Source organism: Tachysurus fulvidraco, chromosome 4 (assembly GCF_022655615.1).
Source record: "Tachysurus fulvidraco isolate hzauxx_2018 chromosome 4, HZAU_PFXX_2.0, whole genome shotgun sequence".
Lineage (NCBI taxonomy): Eukaryota > Metazoa > Chordata > Actinopteri > Siluriformes > Bagridae > Tachysurus > Tachysurus fulvidraco.
The window spans coordinates 12,206,209-12,229,820 of record NC_062521.1 but is presented as its reverse complement, the minus strand read 5'-3'; the positions used below and the strand labels follow the sequence as shown (position 1 = coordinate 12,229,820).

The window sequence follows — 23,612 nt, the reverse complement described above, 5'->3', positions numbered from 1 at the left end:
ACGACAGAGCAGAAAAGTACAAGGATGGAAAGAGCAACGTGGCCGTGTGTTTACTGACCGACTGACGTTTCCTTTTCCGGCACTTTAAAACTTAAAAGTTCGAGACTTTGTGCACCACCAAAGAGTTTTAGAGACAAATCGGCGTAATAAATAAGCTACAATGGGAGGTTTATACAAACATGGCTTTAGAAATGACTGCCTTAGTGCAAATGCTGTGTAGACTGGTTTTGGTGATAAACACACAACCGGTGCTGCCCTCTTGTGGCCATATGGCGGAAAAACAAACAAAATCCACAATCCTGTGAAAAATAAATGCATTACAAAAAAGAAACACCAGGCAGGCATCATAGTTCAATAGTCCTCTTTTAATATATTCGTCTTCAGTCAACAGGATAACAGTTTAGGATTCCGATCACAAAATCAAAACCAGAATAAATCACAGTTATGTTGGTAAAACAAGTTCCAAAATAAAGCTGGTGTGTAAAATACAATCTCAACTTCACAATGCCCATTCCAGATGTTAAACATCTGCTTTAATATTACACATAGCTGAGTGTGTGTAAAGGTAAGGCCTGATGGGGTGAGCCAGTTAAGTGGTACTCTGAATCCCTGATGATGTCATCTCTACAGGCACGTAACATAAAAGTTTTACAAATGAAAACAGACATGTGGTTCATCGTGAAACGTGAGTGAAAATGATTAAAACCATGAGAAACAAATCTACAGAAAATAGAAACTGTAAATAAGTGTATCGATACATTATAGTATATCCCTGCACTGAATTCTTATATCAGTGGATGCATTGTTATGCTCTGGTTTATTTTAAACAAAATGTAAAAGGGAATGTAGGCAACAACAAACCAAAGGGCTTGAAAGATGAATGAGGCACCAAGGGCTGTATGTGAGAATGTGTGGGAAACACAAAAGAGGCATTTTCCCAGATCTTCCATGAATAATGATCATTTCGTTAGGCTGGGCTTAATCTGTCTTCTTGTTTAGGCTGCACTACATGTTGTATGGAGGCCACGATGATTCAGCTCTTTCACACTGTCTCAAACAGGATGATAAGCAACGAAATTAAGAACATATAGAACCTCTAAACCCTCACGAAGGACGTGTGTATAATTTCACATAACACTTACACGTAAACCTGCAGGAGATTATACGGAATGTTCTAGTGGTGTACTGCTTCACCACAAGGGCTACTGCTACTTATAGTGGACAACAGAATTAGGCATGTGTGTGTGTGTGTGTGTGTGTGTGTGTGTGTGTGTGTGTGTGTGTGTGTACAGCTCTGGCACTTGTGGTGTCAAGGACAAGAAAGCAGAGGGCTTCTTTTCTTTGGGTTTCCTCAGTTCATTGGTGAGTCTCTGACCTTCACACTTCCATCTTCCATCCCAAAGTAAACTCTCTCAGCCATTCCAACAAACAAGCCAGTCTCCACAACACCTACAGAGAGAGAGAGAGAGAAAAAGTCACTGCATCTGTCAAAAGTGAGGTCAAACATAACGGCTGCTGCTCCTTTCCTGAACTGCACTCTGTGGTTTTTCTGTGGTTCCTCCTTATGATGATGCAAGAAAGAAAACGAAGTTCCGACTGTAAGAAACGAGCTAGGCTCTTAATAAACAGCCTGAAGTGGATTATTATTATTTTCTTCTGTGAAACCATGAGCAATACAGAGATGTCAAAGGGTTCAATGTGTGTTGATTAGAACCATGTGCAGTCGTAAGGGCGAAATTTCTTTATATTATAATTTCTATTAAAAAGTTTTTTTTTCTACGATGAGGTTTCCTGCTGAAAGGCTCAACAGTAACTGTGTCCTAACAGTAAAAGTTACTTACTGAAATGTAGTTTATTTAGAAATCCCATCTAATATCAAGTTCAGCCTCAATACAACAAAAGGATGTGAGGAAAGATCGGAGTTTATTTGTCAAAGATCTGCACAGTTCTAAAGGCCCGTCATGAGGAACGTCATGATTTATGCAAAACACAGTGATTAATCACTGAAGACAAATCATGGAGGTTCTTTAGTTGGTTTTCAAAAGCACTCAGAGTTAGGAGAACGTTAGGGGAAATTGACAGGCATAGGAGAACGTTAGGGGAAATTGACAGGCATAGGAGAACGTTAGGGGAAATTGACAGGCATAGGAGAACGTTAGGGGAAATTGACAGGCATAGGAGAACGTTAGGGGAAATTGACAGGCATAAGAACTAGATAGATAGATAGATAGATAGATAGATAGATAGATAGATAGATAGATAGATAGATAGATAGATAGATAGATAGATAGATAGATAGATAGATAGATAGATAGATAGATAGATAGATAGATAGATAGATAGATAGATAGATAGATTTTGTTAAATAAGACATCATATAAGCAGAATATAATAAGAATGTGAAAATCGAAATAAAAAGTGATTTTCTTGCCGGCTGTGACTTTTTGTCTTGCCTTAAGATACACATCTGGGGTTCGACCAGAAAAGTACTGCAGAACTGACCTGGGATCATTTTGATGGCAGTGTTGACCTCTTTCCAGTTGTGAGCATGCTCAAACTTCCAATCCAAGATGAAGTTGCTGTTATCGGTCACCACTGGGCCCTAAAGCAGCGACACACGGCATATAGTGAATGTCATAATGTCACAGTCAAACACAATAATAATGCAGCATTTAGACATCAGCATCGTTTAGTTTCCTTTGTTTTGCAGAACTTGCAACACGATGATAATGCACCATGCCACAAAGCAAACTGTTTTTAGGAAGCTGACAATGAGTTCATTGTTCTTCACTGGTCTTTTTAGTCCCTGGATCTGAATCCAGTAGCACACCTTTGAGATGTGGTAGAACAGGAGCTTCATAGCATGTACATGAAAAATCTGCAGTGATCATGTGATGTGGTCATGTCAAGATGAAGCAGATTCCCAAAGGGACGTCTCCTACACATTGTGGAATCTGTACCATGAAGAACTAAAGCTGTTTCGAGAGCAAAGCGATGCCCTACCCAGTATTTGTATAGAGTTCCTAATAAACTGAGCGGTGAATGTGTGTACTGTATAAACACACAGACAGTTCTGACTCTCTTCCATGTATAAGGCTGTGAAATCAGCGAAGCTTCTATATTCAGGTGTGTGGTAAAACTGTGTTTTTTACTAATACGTCGTTTCCAAATTGTTCTCAGTTGCTGATGATGCTTCATTCTGTCCGAAATCAGCTAAAAAAAAAAAAAAAACTCAATTAAGTCTAATTAAGTGCAGTCTATAAAATCACATCATTCTAAAAAACTGCACTGACTTTTTTTTTTAAAGATGATCAGATCAGATATCACCATGTACTGATATGCTTAAATACTGATTTAAATCCAATTCAGCATCTTACCTGAGGAGAAAAAGCACTAAGTAAAGATAAGGAATAAATTGTCTGCTTTATGTGAGTTTTTTTTTTCTCAAGTCTTCCAAAGCTCTACAAAATGGACACACTAGAATATGTCACACAGTTACTCTGTCTGAAAAAGAAAAGATAAGTGTGAGTAAACACAGCTGGGTCCAGGAGTTCAGGATAAAGATAAGTTTGTGTTTGATTGAAGGTCAATCAGGTGAAAACTTTCTTTTTTCCTTCAGCATTCGTCCATTTTTAATATAGAAAATTTTAACATTTCATGTAGCATGATATCGATGGCCACAACTAACCAGATTTCAACATTAAAAACGGTGGAAAGAAAAGAGAAAAAACCTGCTAATCTGAACAGGGATGTCTGGGGTCTGACCTGCCATCTAGTGGGTCTCATGGTTTAATCCTACGCTACATTGTGTATGACACAAACATGGTGTGTGAACACAAACCAGGTTTAATCAACACTTGTTGGGGAACAACGTCACCATAGTATTTTTCCTCACTTTCTCATTCAAAATGCAGTTCATTTAGGGGATTAGCGTGCACTGCCTCACCGCTTTACTGACAGCCATCCTCAGTACAGCTTCTCCTCCGAAGCGCCGCGTGATGGCCCTGGACACAGGCACGTACGCCATCGGGACCACTTCCACCGGTATGCCTTTCTTCCACTGCTGCCCCAGTGCCTTTGAGTCCTTCCTGTCAACGAAGGAAGCAGCTATAACACACTGTTCTTTATGACGATTGAGGTTTGCTTATTCAGTATAACAATTTTTAAAGCTTTTAGGTTTCCTGGCAGCCTTTAGCAACACTGACAGTGTGACTGATTTAGTGTATTGATTAGCAGTTGAAATGCAGCAGCTGACAATTTACATTCATTTCCTGAGACAAGCAGTCACTTTTATTTATATATTTTTTACCTGTAGTCAGCAATGACGATGAAGTGTTTGGCACAGCCGGCTACAATTTTCTCCTGAGTCAAGCATCCTCTGAAATTTTGGAAACAAAAAGAGGATTGAAAGAAGAGTTTATTTTGGTCTCAAAACAGCTTTATGATGCTTACACAGTGATCAAATGGACAGTTCTCTTCAAGCACAAGACATTTGTTCTCAGAAAATACAGAAGCAATGCCGCAATTTCCAGCCTGGCAGGATTACACTCCAGGCATCATAAATTATTTCATTATTTAATCAGCTAATGCGGGAGTCAGGTGTAAGACATGTGGGTGCATCTGTGTAGATGGGTGAATTTGTAATCTAGTTTAGTGTGTGTGTATATGTATGTATATATATATATATATATATATATATATATATATATATATATATATATATATATATATATATATATAATATTAAAATATTTGCAACCATCAAACTATCTGTAACCAGCACATGATCTCATGCTCCTTACCCGCCGCCTTTAATAAGCGTGAGTGTATCGTCCACCTCATCAGCGCCGTCGATCGCTACGTCCAGCTAACAAACACGTACACAAACGCTTTCTTAGTTTCGGCAGAAAGTTTTAAAATGCACTATACATTTACTTTGATTTGTAGCAGTGTTTTAACGCATGTCGCCTTGCAGAGGCTCAGCGTATCTCCAGTGCATGAGATGTGTGTGTGTGTGTGTGTGTGTAAACAAGGAGCTGTCAAGCCAGGGCTTGTGATTAACTCACATCTGGGTGTCTGTCTAAATCTGAAATGGACAAGCCATGCTGCAGAATCAGCTGTCGAGCCTGGGGCAAAGACAACAGATTAACTGTGATTATTCTGAGGTATAGCAATGCTAGAACAACATCTGCCTTTAAGTGACTCCTATGCACTCACCTGGAACGATGTGGGAACACACACAATGTTCAACTTCTCCTGCCTTACTCTCTCAGCTACAAAAAAACAAAAGTTAATAAAAACAAACTTAAATCGGGACACATAATTGATGCCTTAGGTATAATACTAACATTCTTGGTACTTTGTAAGCGGTAACCTGGGATAACAGGATTTACCACCATGGCACATTTGATGTTTATTGTTAGCGATACTCTCTCGACACAGTGATTAGTATGGCTGGTTGTATTGACTGAACCAAGTACAGTGTCTGTGTATTGCCAATAAGGATCTAAATCTATTGATCTAAAGCCAATACTGCTTTAAACTAATATAGACATGGAGAAGGGGGACTTTACCCTGTTCGCAGTGCGAGTTGAAATTTAAAGCTGATGGGGGCATTTTTTTGCCGGTCAGAGGTGAAGAATTATAAGCTACAACATTATCTCAACAGCAGCATTACACACATACACCAGGACTTACCCAGTCTGTCTACAGCATAGACTATGGTGGAGCCGCTCCCCACTCCCAACACCTGGTTGTTCTGGTACACACACAAGTGGAAAGGAGTTGTTTAATTCTGTGGTCATTAACATTCTCAGTTTATCATGTAAATATGATGTAGTGTCAGGATCAAGGACCAACATCAGTTTTGCTTGGGGCTTCTGCAAATGCGCCTCACTTTCTTCTGCTCTGAATGAGGCCACTATGAACACTCCTGTAGTTTCCCTTTCTTCTATGAACTGCTGCTGTTATCATACAGACTATTATATTCATACAGTTTATATTACACTTCTTGTAGAGTAATATTATTTCCCATCTGGTTCCGGGCACCTTTTCTCTCTTCCTCATAACGTCTCAAGTAGTTTTTTTAACCAGTCTCTTTGCTGGTTAAGGCTCTACATGTATAACAGGATTTCTGTAAAGATAACTTTTAATGATGTCTATTGTTCAAAGTGCTGGACAAATAAGATTCATTGAATTCTTACCAACTTTTGAAATAAAACCCGACCAATTCCACCTGGACCAGCAGACGTTGGACATCAGTTAAAATTTGTATTATTAACAAATTGTATTAAAGTTCCTATTTTGCACACTTTTTTGCTCTCTGCATACACTGTCTAATCATTTCTGTCGTTTTGCACATACTGTACAATATTTCCGTCGTTTTGCACATACTGTACAATATTTCCATCGTTTTGCACATACTGTACAATATTTCCATCGTTTTTCACATACTGTACAATATTTCCATCGTTTTGCACATACTGTACAATATTTCCGTCGTTTGCTGTTTTTGCAAAATCCTATACATTATCTCAGGGATCCTGCTGCTAAGAAACTGTGTTCACTCTAGTATTAATGCATATAATATTGTCTGAACAAGCTGTTTCTGTTTATTGTCTTTTGTGTATTGTCTTTTTTTATTGTCTTGCAACTTTTCGTCTACACTGTCTTTTGTTGTGCACTGTCTTGTCTTGCACAGGTGCACTTTATGTGGCTAAGACTTACTTAAGTCTTACTTTAACAAAGTCCTTATAGCTCCGTCTTTGCTTTTATGTAGCACCCTGGTCCTGGAGAAACGTTGTCTCATTTCACTATGTACTGCAACATCTATATGTGGTTGAAATGACAATAAAAGCTTCTTGACTTATGTTTTTACAAAGTTTTAATGCAGAATTGTGTCTTTTCACATTTACTGTGACATGTGATCATCACACACCTTCACAACAGCATTTCAGACAAAAAGTTTCTTTTTTTTTTAACAATGGCAATTTTTACTTATTTAAATGAACTATTAATTTACATGCCACAAATTGTTTTTCTTTGTGTGACTAACTCATGAGAGACCAAATGCCATGCCCAGACGTTTTCCCAAAACCCCGCCCCCTGTCCTGGATTGGTCAGTATCTCCTGCTTAGCGGACTGCATTATCCAATGCTATTTAAGGGGGCGTGGCTTATCAAAAAATACAGGTAGGGAAAGCGCACCTAAACCAACCTGTTTTCAGACTGATGCGTATGTCACTTGGCCACAAACAATCTTTATTAGTTTTCACGGTTGCTTTCAGTGCACTTACATCTCATGACACAGAAACATGAATGACGGAACTGTGTGTAACGTTGTTGGTATTTCAGTAAAGTCCACTTTAGCAGTGTTTGATCATCCTGCTGCTTTAAAGGTCTAATCGTGCCTCTGGACTCCGACCCTCCAGGACCCTCCAGCTACACAACTAGTAACATGCTGGACGCACGATAAACACTGCTGACTTTAGTCACAACAGTGTCGCGTGCGCTGAAAACTATGCTATGCTAAGCTAAGCTAACAACACCGGCGCGCTGACACGATCTCACCTGGATGTGGTTGTCCACAGCCGCATAGGCAGCCAGTTTCTTCGCCTCTTCAGCCATCACGGTGCTGTAACAGCGGCTCTCCAACACGTGCTGTAGAAAACTGCGTAGACGTGAGGAAGAGGAGGAGCGACACCGAGGCGCGAACACGCAGAAGAGGAGCGTCGCCTTCACGCAGCGGCTAAACTCCCACCTCATCACCCGGTATATCAGACTACAGACACAAACACGCATGCGCTGATTTACAGCCTGTTGATTGACGCACGGTGCAGCCAATCACATGAAGCGGAGCGACGCAGTGGGCTGTTTGATTATCAATGTACATATTTCACCACTAGAGGGCTCTCTAATGGAGCTCTCTATTATTAATAGAATTAATAATAAAATTAATTTTATTTAGATTAATTTATATATATATATTTGTATATATATATATAAAATGTATATTTAATTACATTAGTTATAATATTTTATATATATGTATATATATATATATATATATATATATATATATATATATATATATATATATATATATATATAGTGATTTAGTGTAGGTAAACATTTAAATAGTTGGACTATAAGACAGGACTATTTACTCCTTCATGTATTTTCTGTACTGAATATCCTCCTCAAGGCTGCATGGAATCTGGAGCTTAAACCAGGTAACACAAGGTACCTCACTGGGGACATTCACACTCACACTCACACATTACAGATGCTTTAGAGATGCCAGTTAACCTACTGTACATCTGGAGAAGGAACCTGGAGTACACATGTGAAACCCTCAACATGGACAGTCAAACAGCATAGGTGTGAAGCAAACCTGCTAAACATTAAGCCCCTAAAGACAATTCAGTATTCATTTCATCTTAATTTACCACTTCAACCCTGTCACTGCTGTTGTAAAGCTGGGGCTTGTCCTGGGATCACTGATTGTGACATGGGAATAAACCCTGGATGAGACATTACTCTATCACAAGGCAACACACACACACACACACTCCTGCATTCATTTACACCTAGAAATAAATTAGAATTTTCGATCCATTTACCACTTTCTCTTTGTGAGGTGAGAGGAAACCCATTTAGACACAGTGAGAACATGCAGAACCCAGAGGATTTATCCAGAACCTAGGACTGAGACCAGAGCTGTGAAGTGACAATGCTACCGTGCTGCCTAATAATAATAATAATAATAATAATAATCATAGAAAAACAAGTATATCAATATAACTCTTTATTTGGCAACCAACTTGAAATTATCTAGTTTTCAGTGTATAGCATTACCTTTCTTTAAATCACACAGTCCTTCTGATAAACATTTAATTTTTTTTTCTTTTTTTTTCTTTTTTTACATATTGCAGTTTACAAATTTAGCTTATCTGTTTGACAAAATTATTTTGACAATGGATTCTGTATGTGTTATATAAAAATCTACACATTATACATTCATTATTGGAAGAAGAAAAGCTTATTTTCTGAAACAATATTAAGCCAGCACAGAACATAAACTGTCAATATATCCAATCCAGTTAAGAAGATAACAAAATAAGGTTGAATACTTCAATATTACAGTCAAATACTGAGAGAAGTCCAATGGTGTGCAGGAAGGAGGGTGTTTTTTTTTTGTTATTGTTTTTTTTTTTTTCCACACCAGAGGTTTATCAGGACTACAATGATACTGTCACAGTCTCAGAGGAGACAGAGAGAGAGAGTCGGGAATCATATTCAGTGAGGATTGGGATTTTACAAAAACATACTGACTAGTGGTTTAAACAACATCAAAACACATTTGGATATCACTCTTTCATGCAGTCTTAAAGCATACGAATCTCACGCTAATTCCTGCTTTGCATTTTCCTCACATCTGTGGGAAACACACCTTACACCTTCCTGATCTCTCTTTAGTCACGTCATAGTCATTTGTCTCTACAGATTCGAGTTGAATCCACTTATCCACATCTACATCTTATCTACATATCCACTATTCACATTCTTGCGATGCTGTAGGTCCACAGCACTGTGGGGTGGTGTGCTGTCTCAAACCTGTCCATAATTTATCCTCAAGGGCTTCGATCTTTCATAAACTCCCTCTCTCTCTCTCTTTCTCTCTCAGTCCCCTGTTTGTCTGTCTCTCAGTATTAGAAACATCAATTCTGAGAGATTTATTTGGGAATTTTAAATCACTGTGTTTTGAATTTGAGAACGAGTCTTAAGATTATTACTTAAATGTATTACTTAGATTCTTCTACAGAAAAATAGTCAGTGATTAAATATTTGTCAGCTTTTGAGAGCAATTTGAAAATGGTTATATTGCTGTAACAAACCAAGAGAGATCATTGTAGTCTAGTATTCTCTGGAAAGCTTCATAGCTGTTCTGGTATCCAGCATAGACAATTATAACATTTTCAAAAGTCTTGTGTGTGGGTGTAATATACAAAACTAGCATTACACTGAGAATTTCATTCTCTCTTACATGAAATTCCATCATTGTAAAAAAAAGGTTTTGGCATCTTATAAAAGCCATGCTCTATTTATTTTCACGCAAACACACACGCATACACATACGTATGTATATATTCTTATACATATATGTATGTATGTGTGTGTGTGTGTGTGTTGTAACATAGGGCCAGGAGGTGTGTGAGCAAGCATGCTAGTTTAAGTTTATAAGTACATGCTTATTCTCATTTATCTTTGTTTGTTTGTTTGTTTGTTTGTGTGTGTGTTTCTGTGCATTCTGAGGACAAACAGTGGTGACGTTTTTATAATATGCAAAAGCTTATAGTCGTATAGTTTGTTCTGCAGTGTGTACGTGGGAAATAGCTCTCGTCTTCTGGACCCGTTGCCCTATCCCTGAAGCATCAGCACTAATGTTACATTCTGAACACATGACACCATGTATCCTGGAAATATATCAACCCCGATAATAATCTTTCTCAAAGAAATATCTAAAATATTCATATTCTATAATCACTGTATTGCTATGAGACACAGTTTCAAGCAGGGTACGTGTGTTCTTTTGGTCTGTTTTGATGTTGTTCTTAATATATGCACCACACATTATCAATGATATGCACCACAACACGGCGGACTGTGCACGATCGACAATATGGTTTCATGTCATGTATGAGCTGACAGAGTGACCCTTCACCTGAAGGAAAGTGAAGTCATGAAGGGTCATCCGGTTTGTTTTGTATGTGTGAATTGTCAACATCAAAGAGGTATTGCTACAGATAGATCCACTTCACTTCACTTCCACTTGTTCGGTGACCTTTTGGATGGTAACAGAAACGATACGAGAAGAGCTTAATCAGTCACCAGGCTCTTCCTGTCAGTATAATATTCAACTGCCACGTAATGCGAGTATGTGTGATTCATGGTTTTATAACTCAAGTGAGTGATCTACAAAATGAGACAGAGGTACGTAAGAATTAACCAAAGAGAGAAGCTTTGGCATGAGAAAACAGCGAGAGAAGCATTGACTGACTAAGATCAAACAGACAGGAATCTAGTCAGCCTTTTAAGCTTTATATTCTCCTTCTCTCTCTTGCTCTTTTTCTGTTACAGTGCTTCACCATAATGACTGCTTCACAACTCTAGAATCAGTCTGTTTTTCCTCCCAGAGTTTAGCATTTCAAAAATACAATTCCCAGAGACCTTTTTTTTTTTTTTTTTTTTTTTTTTTGGTGCACATGTTTACATGTGCTGTGCGTCCATGATGTCCAGGTATTTGGCGTCAATGATCCTGGGCAGCACACAATTCCTGTAAAGATATTTACACCGGGGTTATTGACAGCAACAAAAAATATGAACAGAAAACAAAGACTTCACCTCAAATGGGAGTCATATTTTTTGAGAAAATGAAGTCAGTCTTTTCTAATAGTAGTTTGTTGTTTGTGTGTTCGCAATGAAACAAATGAGACAAACCTGATAGGTATAAGGATAAACATTAGCAGAGGGAAGATCATTTTCATGTACGGGAGCGGGTACATTCCAAATGCACAGAGGAACAGCAGCTGCACCATCTGAAGGAAAGTGAAATAATGGATTTTCCTCTGTGGTACCTTCCGGATGTAGTGAGTTGGGGGGTAAGATGTCTGAAAAGAGAAAAGTGTCCGTTTATGTGTGTGAGTGTGTGAGAGAGAGAGAGAGAGAGAGAGAGAGAGAGAGAGAGAGAGAGAGAGAGGGTAGAGGGAAATGTATTTGCATTCTGAATAGGCAAACATATAAACAAAGTGGCTTTTAATCATTTCGGAACAAGCTGTCAATGAAATGCAGTAGCGGCCATTACAGAGCATGTCTCTCTAGATCGTTTACGGTCTTCCATGTAATCAATCCTAATAGAGAGCAGGTAGGGGGCGCTCTTGTGCCTTGCTGTTCTTTGTAGGATGCACCCGATGTTTTTTAGCGCATCCGTAAAATGCCTTCCATGACTTTTACTTGCCCTCTAGTTAGTTGAAAAAGAGGCTGCTCTTCTGAATATTCTATCAACACAAACACACTCATGCCATAGTTCAAATTGCCCTGCATGTTAATCACTGACACTGTCTCTCTTATTGCCAAACTCAAGATGGGTGATATGACAATAGCACAGACACGTTCAACATAGAGCTGAATGCTGTCACGTCTTCTATAACACTGTACAATTCGTTATGGGGGAGAAACATATTTAGCCTGATAAACACGATTGAACTTGTGATCCTGTGGTCTTATGGATCTTTCTTGTTTTTGTTACCAAGGCATTAACAGGGCAGAAGTGAGGATTTCCTCAGGTACAATGAGAGCATGTGGCACGATCTGACGTAGTGATGCTTTATAGGGTCTGCGGTGGAGTGGGATGTAGAAAACGGTTTGCAGTAGCAGTGCAAGTTAAAGCAGATGAGAGACATTTATCAGCAGAATGTTATTGTTCAGTAACCATATTCACATGCTGTAGTCTGTGCGAAGGTCACATGAATGATAATGAGAACGAACCTAAAGGAAACTATTCGGTCACTGAGAGAAAATGTCCAGCACTTTCTGGGGGAAAAAAAAAAACGGACTAAACCATTTGCCCACGGTTCCTGAAGCTCTTCCCTGTCCGTAATTTTTTTTGCCGTCTTCTTTTCCTCGAATTTCAGTATATATCAGTAGAGATGACCATTGCTTGGTTATCTGTTTTTTTTTTCCAGCCTGAGGGAACTAGAGTCATAATTGACTTGTAACATGTCATGTAACAGTCGTCAAGGACGAGCACCTTGGTGAGGAACTCGTGCACACTGAGCAGTTTGTCCTGCGAATTTTTGCCAGCATGATCAGAGCACAGCCCTTACAGTATATAATCTATATAAATAATCTGTCTATAATGCAGTTTCATGTAGTGGGAGTGGTAGTAAGATCATAAGCCTGGCTTTAAGGCAATGGAACATTTACCTTGTGATAGTATAAAATTTGCACAAATTTATTTAACTTCTTTTTCTATTCAAGTTAAACTAGGAATTCGTTGGCATGCCACAGAAAAGAAAAAAAAAACCAAACAAAGCCTGTTGGATGATATAAAGAAGATACAATGAATATTTAAATAGCAATGAATGCTATTTTCTGTAGAGCCTTTGCCTGTCAATCCTTCTTTTGTGATTATGCTTTTACTTCCCCCATTAACCCTGAACAAATATTTTCAACATAAGTAAATAATTCTATTTCCTATTTATTATTATTCATTACGAGTACAAAAATAAATGAATTGATTGAGACACAGCTGTATCATGTGTTGTGTAAATCTCTGAATTCATGTGTACTGCACTTTCAAGTCTTACTATACTGTATCAACACAGTTTAAAACTGAAATTAGATATTGAAGTTGGTTTAATACCTGCACTTTGTCTCTACTTACAGCGTGCTCCGGCTCGCTCATGAAAATCATGTATCATCATGATTATAAATCATGTAGAAATGGCCACCAGATTCTGACTTACTTAAAATATTTTATTCTGTTACTCTTTTTTCAATGACTTTGGGACTTTATTTCTTGTTGTGACTTCACTGTGCTGTTTTGAATATTTGGGTTTGGGTGATTTGCCAGCAAAGCTTGGAAAGATAAGATTATTTCTGTTGACTTTCACAGCTTGTGGGATTTTATCATACACGGAAAACATTCAAAAAAAATAACATCATCTTTATAGTCTTTGCTTTAAACTCTACGCAAAAATCAGACCATTGAAAAAATTGTATAGTCAGACAAAAATACGGCTTGTTAATCATAATGCTTAGTGATTCCTCCACCACCACAAGTGTAACAATCTTCTAACGAGTCTCTCAAACCTTCCTTAAATGAATCAACCGGTTTTCAATTCTGGCTTGCATAAAGTTAATGAAATGTCTTCCTGTTTAATTCTAAAAGCAAACCCACTGGAATATGAACTTTGCTACGTCAAATGACGATCAAATTATTTTGTTTTTACAGCTGATTAAGAAATAAATGTAATTAAAAATCAATTGTAGGGAGCAATTGATCAGCTACACTTTTTTCTCTGTCAATATTGATCATCCTAATGTATTTAAAAATATAAATGTTATAATTGTTACAGTATGGTATATTTCCATGCTGGCCACACACACACACACACACACAGCATACCTGTTCTTTGAGTAGCAGTGCCATGCGGTCACACATCTGATTACCGTCGATGGATGTGAGTGCGATGTAGAGGAAGAGGCCGTAGAGTACAGGTTTAGGAATCCATTGCAGTGGGACAGGCAGCAGGAACACACTCACACCAATCAGGATATTCGCCAGCAGTGATGTTACCCTGGTCTCCTTCACACTTACAATACTACACACACATACACACAGACAAAATTGAGTCTTGTGGCCTGGATTAAGTGTAAAATTGAAAGTGATGGCTGTGTGTTAGAGAACCACTGCTCACGTCTCATAAAGGTGTCCTCCTTCCACACGTTCTTCCACAATGGCCAACTGCCGCACATGCAACGTGGAGTGAGGAAAAGCAGCGTGCATCCAAGGTAGCCCCAGCAACGACATCAAAATATTAATCAGGCCAGACAATGTTAGGTCCCAGTGATAGGCTGTACCTTTCAGTAACCTAGAACAAACACAAATGCAGACGGACAGCACACAGAAAACACACAGAGATTTACACAAACACAGATATAGCCACAGTCAGTTACCAGTGACACGAGGTACCCTTTAGCAACCAACAGAGCACAAACATGCAAAAACAAACAGACAGGCAAACAAAATATGCAGTTATAAACACAAAAACAGGTATATTTATGTAGATCCAAAATCAATTTTCAGTGCATTGTTATTCGCTAATACGCTACGTAGTCCTTCAGTGACCTCCAACACACAAACATACACCCGTGAATACAAGCACACACACAAACACACCCACACATCGCAACCTTTTTTTAGCAAAACTAAATGATCACATCACAATGTGAAAATACACTTCCTATTAAACTGATAAAATTGCTTTCGTAGTGTTGTTTGTGTTGAAGTACTTTGGCTGGTGTACCTGTTCTCTGGGGCATTGGTCAGGGACACCACGATGTTCTGGTCAATAAAGATGAGCAGAGCAAGAAGGAAGCCTAACCCCATGGCACATACCACACTGACTCCTGATAGCTTTTCCAAGGCGGCGACTCGGAACAATGCACCCTCATGATGGTTAAACACGGGCACTAAAGCACACACACACACAACATATGGAATGCATTTACAAATTTGGTTTAGAAATCAATTATAAAGATAATGTTATGCAACACAATTTTTGTTCCTGGGTAGAAAGTGTTACTTCCTAATTGTTTATGCCATAAGCATTTAGAAGTAATTAAAATCAGTAACCAATCCCCTCAAACATTGCTTTTATGAGCAGGACCTAATTTCATTAAGAAAACAAACAAATTTGCATCTTTTTATCCAAAAAAAGTCAGACAAAACCAATGCGGGAATGAAAAAGAAAATGTATTATACTACAATTTAAACAAAAAATGACCACAAAAGCTTTAGAATGTTTATATCATAGAGTTTCTATCATGTTTATATCTAGTTCTCATTATATTGTCCTTGGTAACGTTATTTTAAGTCCAGTATATGCTGGTAAAAGAGATGTCCTTGTCCTCTCCCATGATCACCTTGAACTTATCAAGATGATATGGACTTTGAGAGATATCCTGCAGTACATTGTGCTGTAGTTCTTCACCAGCTTCTCAACCTGCTCGATGTTGATTTTCAGCTTTATGATTGCCCTGAACCACTGTGGCAATGCCTTTCCAAGCCTTCCTAATGCTTTTCTCCATCCTAGTGAGCTTCTTGGGGACTTCCTGGCACTCCAGAATCTTCTTAATCTGTAGACCGATGAAGACACCAGCTTTGACCTTTTGCCACAGAGAGCTTGTTTTGAAAGGGCTTGAAGGCTGCAGACTCCTTATCTAGGACTGTGACAAATTGTTTCATAATGCACAATTTGATGCACAGTGGTGGTATCAGCATCTTCTGGGGGACCAATGACTCCCACTTAAATGTCCCAGTCCTACCTTTTGTAGTGTACCTTGGTGTCCCTGCTCTTCATAAAGACAAATACAGCAGGAAAACAACCATCATGAATGTCACCATTTTAAAGTCTAATGTGTTTGCGATCTTATGGGTTGTGGTAATACGGGTTTCTCTCCTACACCTACTGCCCTCTGTCCCATGGGGTGGTTACTGGAAGCTCAGAGCATTGTGTTACTGGGGCAGTGAATAAAGGGATGTCCAGATACCACCCAGCAAATGTAAAAAGTTAAAATTTCACTCATGACTTTCTTCTTACAGGATATATATATATATATATATATATATATATATATATATATATATATATATATATATATACACACACACACACATATACACGTATACATATATATATGGGCTTTTCTTTGCACTGTTCTTGGAATAAATGAGGCAACCATGGTTTGTCTTGATCCCTGACAGGCATACAGAAATATACCTTGTAGACCTCACATTTTCCAACAGATACGTCCACTGAGCACGTTTTTGCTCTTGTCTTGATACATTTGCCACAGACAAGCAAAAAGTCATCTGCTGGATGTGCTTAAAGCCATCTAAGTGAAATGCTGACATTTTAGCTTTAACTACATGAAACCGTTCAGGGAAATTGATCTGGAATGTTCTATGAAATAACATATTTCGAAATGTACCTGTTCTTTTCTTATTTATGTGAACTGCAGAACACATAATTCACTGATATATATGTAGGTAATTAGGTCAATTTCAAAATACATTAAAAATGTCCTGGTCACAAAGGGAGACATTTTTGAGGGGAATAATAGGAATTTCTTTATATACTTGGAAAATAACACTCACAACCCTAGAACAGAAAAGAAGTGAAAATTGCATAGTGTAATTAATATGTGTGTGTTTAAAGAGCAACCTCACTCACAGCCAATGTCACTGAAGATGTAGGAGCCAACGTAGGAGAAAATGAGCACAGAGATGGGCAGAGCGCAGTCTGACAGAATCTCCCTCATTTTTGCATGCAGGAAGGGACTGCACACACAGATTGTGTCAAAACATATCACAGCTTTAGGTCCCACAAGATGTGTGTGCTTGATCCTTACCTTCTCTTAAACTGGTAGAGTGTGTACCCAACCCACAAGGTGCCGAGCATAAGAAGGAGGCAAAGCAGTGGCCGTGCTCGTGTGCACAAAATGAAGGATTCTGGGAATGATAGTAACCCTGCCCCGGTGAGGTTCGTCTCTCCTGCATTCAGCCCTGCACTTATTCGTTGCAGCTCCTCTATGCTACCATTGGCCAATGTAGGAGGATGGTAATGCTTATGGAAGACTGTAAGGCATTTTCAAAGATACAGTAGGTAAGGAAACTTGCTATTTTAAAAGCCAAAGGCAGTAAAGTACAGGGAAATGCAAGTACATCAAAATGGATTCAAAATGCATTTTGCATCTGAGACGCTGTGAAAAGACGCTGTGACTTACTCTTGACCGTGCCTTTGAGAGCATCTGCTACAAAAGCAACTGAAATGAACATAGCTATCACCTCTTCTATTGACCTGTAGACATAAATGAGGAACATGTACCCGTCGTCAAACAGTATGAGAGAGTGAGTGAGCATGTGTGTGTTTGGGTGGGTATGTGCATGTGAGCCTGACCTCTTGAAAAGCTTAACGAGTAGACTGAGGTTGAAGACCCCTCCGATGATGAGGAACAGGCTGTTCCATAGACCGATGCAGGCATAAAACGCACTAAATTCCAGGTCATAGTCATCACAGATACCTCTGATTACTGTATACACACACAACAAGCATTAAACATATTAGTAAACGCATGATTCATAAGAAACACACAAAGATTGCAAAATGTTAAAAAGTCTGTGTGTACAGATTTTGTGTGTTTGTGTTTGTTATCTAGGAACATAAACTGTGTATTAACATACATATAAAACCTCTTTTTATACGTATTACTAAGATGGGAGAGAACGGTGGTAGATGATCACTTGTGTGTTGTGTAATAACACACAAGTGATCATCTACCGCCTTTCTGCACATGGACCCAAAAAACGACTAATTTTCACTAAAGTCACAAAACTGAATTATCTGAATAAGTCAACCGGAAATATAGGAATCAACTGTTCCAAACAGACAACCTGGAGAACCACAACAAGGGAACTAGGGTTGTTTAAGACTGCTTAAAACATTTTTAACCAGTGAACGGATCAATCACACTGCCAGAACATAGACAAAGTTTACCACTAAGAGATGCACCAGCATGGATCATACCACAGTACTCAAACCACTGCTAACCCAAACAGGAAAAAGGAGGGATAATGCTGGCTAAGCCTGTACGGAAAGAGGAACATGTGCTAAAAATCCCAGAACTGCCAAAGCTGGTAGCAGATTTCAAGCAATAATCTATTGCAAATGCAACCAAGTACCAAGAATAAATATAATATGAATCAAATTAGTATCTTTTAATTTTGCTCATTTAGAAGTATATTTTTAAGAATATACACCTTTATGCTTTTCCTATTACACGCACATGAATTAAAGCTAAAACCTGTGTTAGCCTTATACTTTTCAATTCAATTCAAGTTTATTTGTTCAGTGCTTTTTACAATTAACATCATCTCAAGGCAGCTTTACAGAACATCAAGATAGAACAAAAGGTTAAAATAAAGCATAATATAAAGATTAATAGAGTACAAAATTAAATTTTATTTTTTTACTTAGTTTCATTTGAAATTCAATGTACCGGAATAAAGTGAAGAATTGTGTATAGTTACGATGTGCACAGTATTAAAAAACTGTTTAAGACTTTAATATTCTATTTATATTTCCTTTTGTTCAGTTTTTCATCTTTTGTTCAGTATTTCATCTATGGTTTGTGTATATTTTTGGAACATTTAAAATGGAGTCACAACATTCTTCAATTTATTTCCACCAACAGAAAAAACGTCTTCAAGAATTCTTCCATGAACAGTCAGATAATTCTCTCAAGTATTTCCATTAAGTTCATCAACATAAACCCACAAGCAAGACTCTCTGATTAGGAGAGACAAACCACAAATCTTGCCCAAACAAACTACAGCCATGCTTGATAGTTAGCCTCCTGGTTTTGGGAGTGAGAAATCCTTTCTACAACATGCTGCGGTTAACAAAGCTCTAATTCTACACACAGACTCATTACTCACTCAGAAAATGAAGTAAACAACTCTTGCCAAAACTAGATGTGTGTGGGAGTGGGGCACTGTGCATATGGGATTGTGTGGATGTGTACATCAGGCAGCAATGTAAATACTGTTGATGAAGATAGCGGTGTGTGTGTGTGTAAGGAATAACCATACCACTAATGAAGATAGCGGTGTGTGTGTGTGTGTGTGTGTGTGTGTGTGTGTGTGTGTGTGTGTGTGTGTGTGTGTGTGTGTGTAAGGAATAACCATACCACTGATGAAGATGGCGGTGTGTGTGTGTGTGTGTGTGTGGGTGTGAGAGGAATAACTATACAACTGATGAAGATGGCAGTGTGTGTGTGTGTGTGTGTGTGTGTGTGTGTGTGTGTGTGTGTGAGGAATAACCATACCACTGATGAAGATGGCGATAGGTGCAGTAGTTAGAGGAATAACCAGGGGAGAACCCGCAAACAGCGAATAGATGATTCCACCTATACTCTGCCCAATGATCGTCCTCTGAACATCTAACACATGCACAAACAAACACTCTGTAACCGTTTGAAGAAAGACTTTTCTTGAATAAAACAAAAACTAAATCAAATGACATACAATATATACAAACATCCAAATAAAAGGTACTTATGTATGAAAAAGGTGTTATAAACATCCTAAATATTATGCGACAATGTTTCCTATCACTGATCATAAAAACTATTCTTATCACAATATTTTATTTACCAAAGGGAATTTAAATTCTTGAATCTGACTGGTTCTACAACAGCACAACACAATAGTGCCAATAGTGATGGCTATAATTTCTGAAATCACGTTTGTATTAATTAACTCATTGTAATGTTATTGTTCCTAAAGTAACAACATATTCATGGTGCCTTGTACAAGGGAAATGCTTTGCATAATAAGCCTTATAACAGACTATATCCGTGTTGTTATTTAAAAAAGAAAAATGTGGAATTGTTGATATCGTATTTGGTAAGAAGATGTTTATTTTGCGTTCGCGGAATGAGTCTCCAGTGTCGGTGCTCTGTAACAGTCAAGTGGTTCATCTTTCTCTTTACATTTTCAGCAGTGGCACCATTGCTGATTATTTTATTATCAACATATTATTAGTAGTTTAACATAAACTATAAAACAAAACTAGTATCAGTAACATTATAATCATCATTTTGTTAGTGACAACAACTCCAAGTTGTGTGTGACGTGAGTGTGTGTCTAAGCTTCCTTGTTCTTGTCTTCACCTATTTCTCCTCGTGTGCTTTCATCATTGAGTGATCCAAACGCGATGGCAGGAAGCAGAACGGCAATGTAGAGGAAAATGGACGTTGTCATATACTTCACTAGTGCTTTATTGTTGCCCACTATGCCTGAAACACACCCACACACAAACAGTTATAAATCCATTTTCATATATATACACACATAATCATTTGGACCGTGTGTATGTGGCTGTTTGTCAGTATTTTACCGTCAGTAAAGTCTGAGATATAGAAAGGCAGACGGCGACACAGATCCTCGTAGATGCCTCTGCCCACTCTGAAAAAATCTCTACACTACAGAGGATACAGACAGTGAGACAGCACAATTATACACACACCCTCTGAGCCAAAACATGAACACACAAACACACAGATACACACAAGAAAGAAAAAAAAAGTACTCTAAAGGAAGACTAGACCACACAAGCATATGAATTAACACACACGAGACTCTTGCAGAATCACAAGCGAAATCTAAAGAAAGGCTGCATCCGTGCTAACAGAACAGTTCACACTGCAGACGGGAGAAATACTGAGTTAAAGCCAGCAAATGAGAAAACACATGACAAACACACACTTAAAAAAAATAAATAAATAAAAACCTCAGTTTTACCACATACATTCACATATACACAAACACAGTCACACCAATCACACGCCCCAAACAAGTACACATACACAAGCAGAGACACTTTCACACACTTGCATACAGAAACGCTGTTGAATCTCACTCACACAAAGCCCCCTGCACAGCAGAGAGAGAGACACAAGGTGAGCAGAGACTGCAGACTGGAGAGAGAGACAGCCCAGCATTAGAAATACCCCACTACAATGTCACCACAAGGTTAAAAGCAACAGAACAGCATTAGCAGAATCACTACAATGCAATGATGGCCGTCGTCTATCGGAACACTTGCTGAGATGTAGTAATAGCTGCTGATTAATGATGCATCGAAAGCAAAAGTCCCTGGAGCATCAGAAGAAGACCACTACTGTCTGATTTACAGAAGCCAAATCTGAGAGTTCTGCATCAGTATTATTCTGTAAGGGATTTTTATATATTAATGACAGACTGTTGTTTTTGTAATTCACACAGGACACATACAAATGTGAATGAGACAAAAAGAAATGTCACATGAATTGTCTTAATAGGTTAAACTATTTGTGACCTGTATCAAATCTTCTCTGTAGAGGAATGTGTCATGGAATGGAATTCCATAACACACACACACACGCACACGCACACACACACTCTCTCACACACAAAGACACACACACACAAAGACACACAGAGCCAATCTGAGGCAATTCTTAAATAAAGCCTGGCAGGTTTTTGATTCATTACATTCTATACATAATGAATTCATTTATTACATTACTGCATGTCTGATATGTGTGTATATGTAATATGTACCTGTGTACATGTGTGTGTTAGAGAAAGACAGAGAGACCGAGGGGGGGTGGGGAAGGAAAGGGAATGATCATTCTTGTGGCTGTTTTTCTGTGATGAATAGCCTTTGGTACACACACACGCACACACTGATACACACAAGAGCACACACAAAATAATGATCCTCCACCTGGTTGCCATTCTTTAGATGTGTGATAGAGTATAAAAAAAAAAAAAAAACACAAACAGAACTATTTGGCCCTCTTTTCACTTCCTTATGGCGAGGGCTTTTACAAGCAGGAAACCTCAGCCATGGTGGTCTGCATGGATGTGTATGCATTCAATTGTGTGTGTGTGTGTGCGTGCGTGTGTGTGTGTTCACACAAAATGAACAGCAAACCACATAAATTCTCATGAGCTGATACATGCTCTGTAGTAGACAATAACAAGCCAGTCACTCAAAAAAGTCAAGCATCAGCACTGGGGAAAGTGAGAGGAACAGGTCAATGCAAGCAGGAAAATTGGGATGCAAACAAAAGCAAAAAAGAAAAGCATGCCTGCATGCACTATGAATGATAAATATCTGACACGGATGGTTGAAACTAAACCACAGTTACCTACACACATACACACTGTGATCTTAACATACCTTGAGTGGTTTGTGGCTGTGTGGGTCAGTCTCTTCCTCCTCAACAGCGGTAGTTTTTCGCTTGGCAGCAGTCAGGTGGTACCTCTGAATGACCAGTGCTTCTTTAAACTCCTCTGGAGTCTTACTCTCCAGTAGCTTCTGCCTGAATGAAATGTCTGAGAACATGCTTGCAAACGTCCGGCCTAACTCCATTGCTGTCTTAGTGCTTTTCTTAAAGAGAGGAGAAGAGAGGAGAAGAGCGGAGAGGAGAGGAGAGGAGAAAAGAGTCAAAAAGATGACAGATAAGAAGATAATCGAAGAGAGGACAGGTAAGGAGGGGAGAAAATAAGAGAGGAGAAGATTGTTGACAAGAGGAGAGGAGAGGAGAAAATAATCAAAGAGAGGATAAAGAGGAAAATAGAGTAGAAAAGAGGAGAGGAAATGAAATGAGAAGATAACAGTCAAAGAACCGAATGTAACAGACAGGACACTTTTTATGGCAGGAATGATGTTAAATAGTCATTGTACTTATATTCTTATGCTCAGTTATAATTATTGGTTGCATGTTATATAAATAAATTAACTAAGAACAACTCAAAGTAAGTCAACGCAATTAGTTGAACGTTTTAATAATTCCTGTAATCGAACCTTGTGGACTAATCCTTTCAGTTCCCGTGAGCATATGAACGGCAGAAATGTGCAATCTAATTCTTCTGGATTACATCTAAGCGTAAGAACATTTATTTTTTTTAAGTTACGTAACGTTTGTTTTGCTACAGTTTAATACACACAATGTGTGGAGAGATAAATCTGTAAAAGCAAGCAATCCTGCTTTTAGTGAAATGAGTAATTAAGCACACAAACGTGCCTCTGTATGTGTGTGATAGAGAAAGAGAGTGGCATCTGCTGTGTAGAGTGTAGCACATAATAGAGAGAGAGAAAGGCTAAGGTGATTACAGTACAGTCTAAACACAAACAATCAGATTTATGGTTCAAATATAGTTTGTGAGAACAGCAGGGCTCCCAAAAAGCTTCCGGGGATAAAACTGTAGAAGGTCAG

General features: G+C 38.4%; 2 protein-coding genes across 11 annotated transcripts in view; both read right to left on the bottom strand.

The window, feature by feature from the left end:
- Window positions 1–344: 344 nt before the first annotated feature.
- Window positions 345–7,792, bottom strand: rpia (ribose 5-phosphate isomerase A (ribose 5-phosphate epimerase)). Of its 2 annotated transcripts, XR_007140457.1 has the most exons (10): window positions 7,569–7,792; window positions 5,698–5,758; window positions 5,218–5,273; window positions 5,067–5,126; window positions 4,803–4,867; window positions 4,310–4,378; window positions 3,947–4,088; window positions 2,503–2,602; window positions 1,268–1,449; window positions 345–1,235 (listed from the first exon to the last, which is right to left on the bottom strand). XR_007140457.1 is itself a non-coding variant. In XM_027142221.2 (9 exons), the coding sequence occupies exons 1-9, from the start codon at window positions 7,761–7,763 to the stop codon at window positions 1,352–1,354; spliced, it is 846 nt and encodes a 281-aa protein (XP_026998022.1). In that variant the 5' UTR covers window positions 7,764–7,791; the 3' UTR covers window positions 345–1,351. The 2 variants fall into 2 exon arrangements, 1 of the variants encoding a protein (XP_026998022.1); XM_027142221.2 differs by having other exon boundaries at window positions 345–1,449; window positions 7,569–7,791.
- Window positions 7,793–8,792: 1,000 nt separating this feature from the next.
- slc4a11 (solute carrier family 4 member 11) overlaps window positions 8,793–23,612 on the bottom strand; it is a 50,948-nt gene continuing 36,128 nt past the window's right edge. For 7 of the 9 annotated variants that reach the window (XM_047813020.1, XM_047813025.1, XM_047813022.1 and 4 more), the window contains 14 exons: window positions 22,574–22,783; window positions 21,270–21,323; window positions 20,744–20,828; window positions 20,517–20,642; window positions 19,671–19,784; window positions 17,744–17,876; window positions 17,571–17,644; window positions 17,196–17,421; window positions 17,018–17,124; window positions 15,089–15,254; window positions 14,480–14,653; window positions 14,188–14,383; window positions 11,499–11,668; window positions 8,793–11,334 (listed from right to left, as the gene is read on the bottom strand). In XM_047813020.1, the coding sequence (XP_047668976.1) occupies window positions 11,268–11,334; window positions 11,499–11,668; window positions 14,188–14,383; window positions 14,480–14,653; window positions 15,089–15,254; window positions 17,018–17,124; window positions 17,196–17,421; window positions 17,571–17,644; window positions 17,744–17,876; window positions 19,671–19,784; window positions 20,517–20,642; window positions 20,744–20,828; window positions 21,270–21,323; window positions 22,574–22,783 (1,902 nt within the window). In that variant the 3' untranslated portion in view covers window positions 8,793–11,267. The remainder of the gene's footprint in view (window positions 11,335–11,498; window positions 11,669–14,187; window positions 14,384–14,479; window positions 14,654–15,088; window positions 15,255–17,017; window positions 17,125–17,195; window positions 17,422–17,570; window positions 17,645–17,743; window positions 17,877–19,670; window positions 19,785–20,516; window positions 20,643–20,743; window positions 20,829–21,269; window positions 21,324–22,573; window positions 22,784–23,612) is intronic. The other 2 variants (XM_047813023.1, XM_027142202.2) reach the window with 1 other exon arrangement.

What these genes read in the sequence shown, in the direction of transcription:
- rpia (XM_027142221.2), bottom strand. Translation starts at nt 7,763, where the DNA reads ATGAGGTGGGAGTTTAGCCGCTGCGTGAAGGCGACGCTCCTCTTCTGC. An exon ending in GTGTTCCCACATCGTTCCAG is followed by an intron (nt 5,127 to 5,217) that starts GTGAGTGCATAG and finishes TCTTTGCCCCAG; the next exon opens with GCTCGACAGCTGATTCTGCA. An exon ending in ATCGTCATTGCTGACTACAG is followed by an intron (nt 4,089 to 4,309) that starts GTAAAAAATATA and finishes CTTCGTTGACAG; the next exon opens with GAAGGACTCAAAGGCACTGG.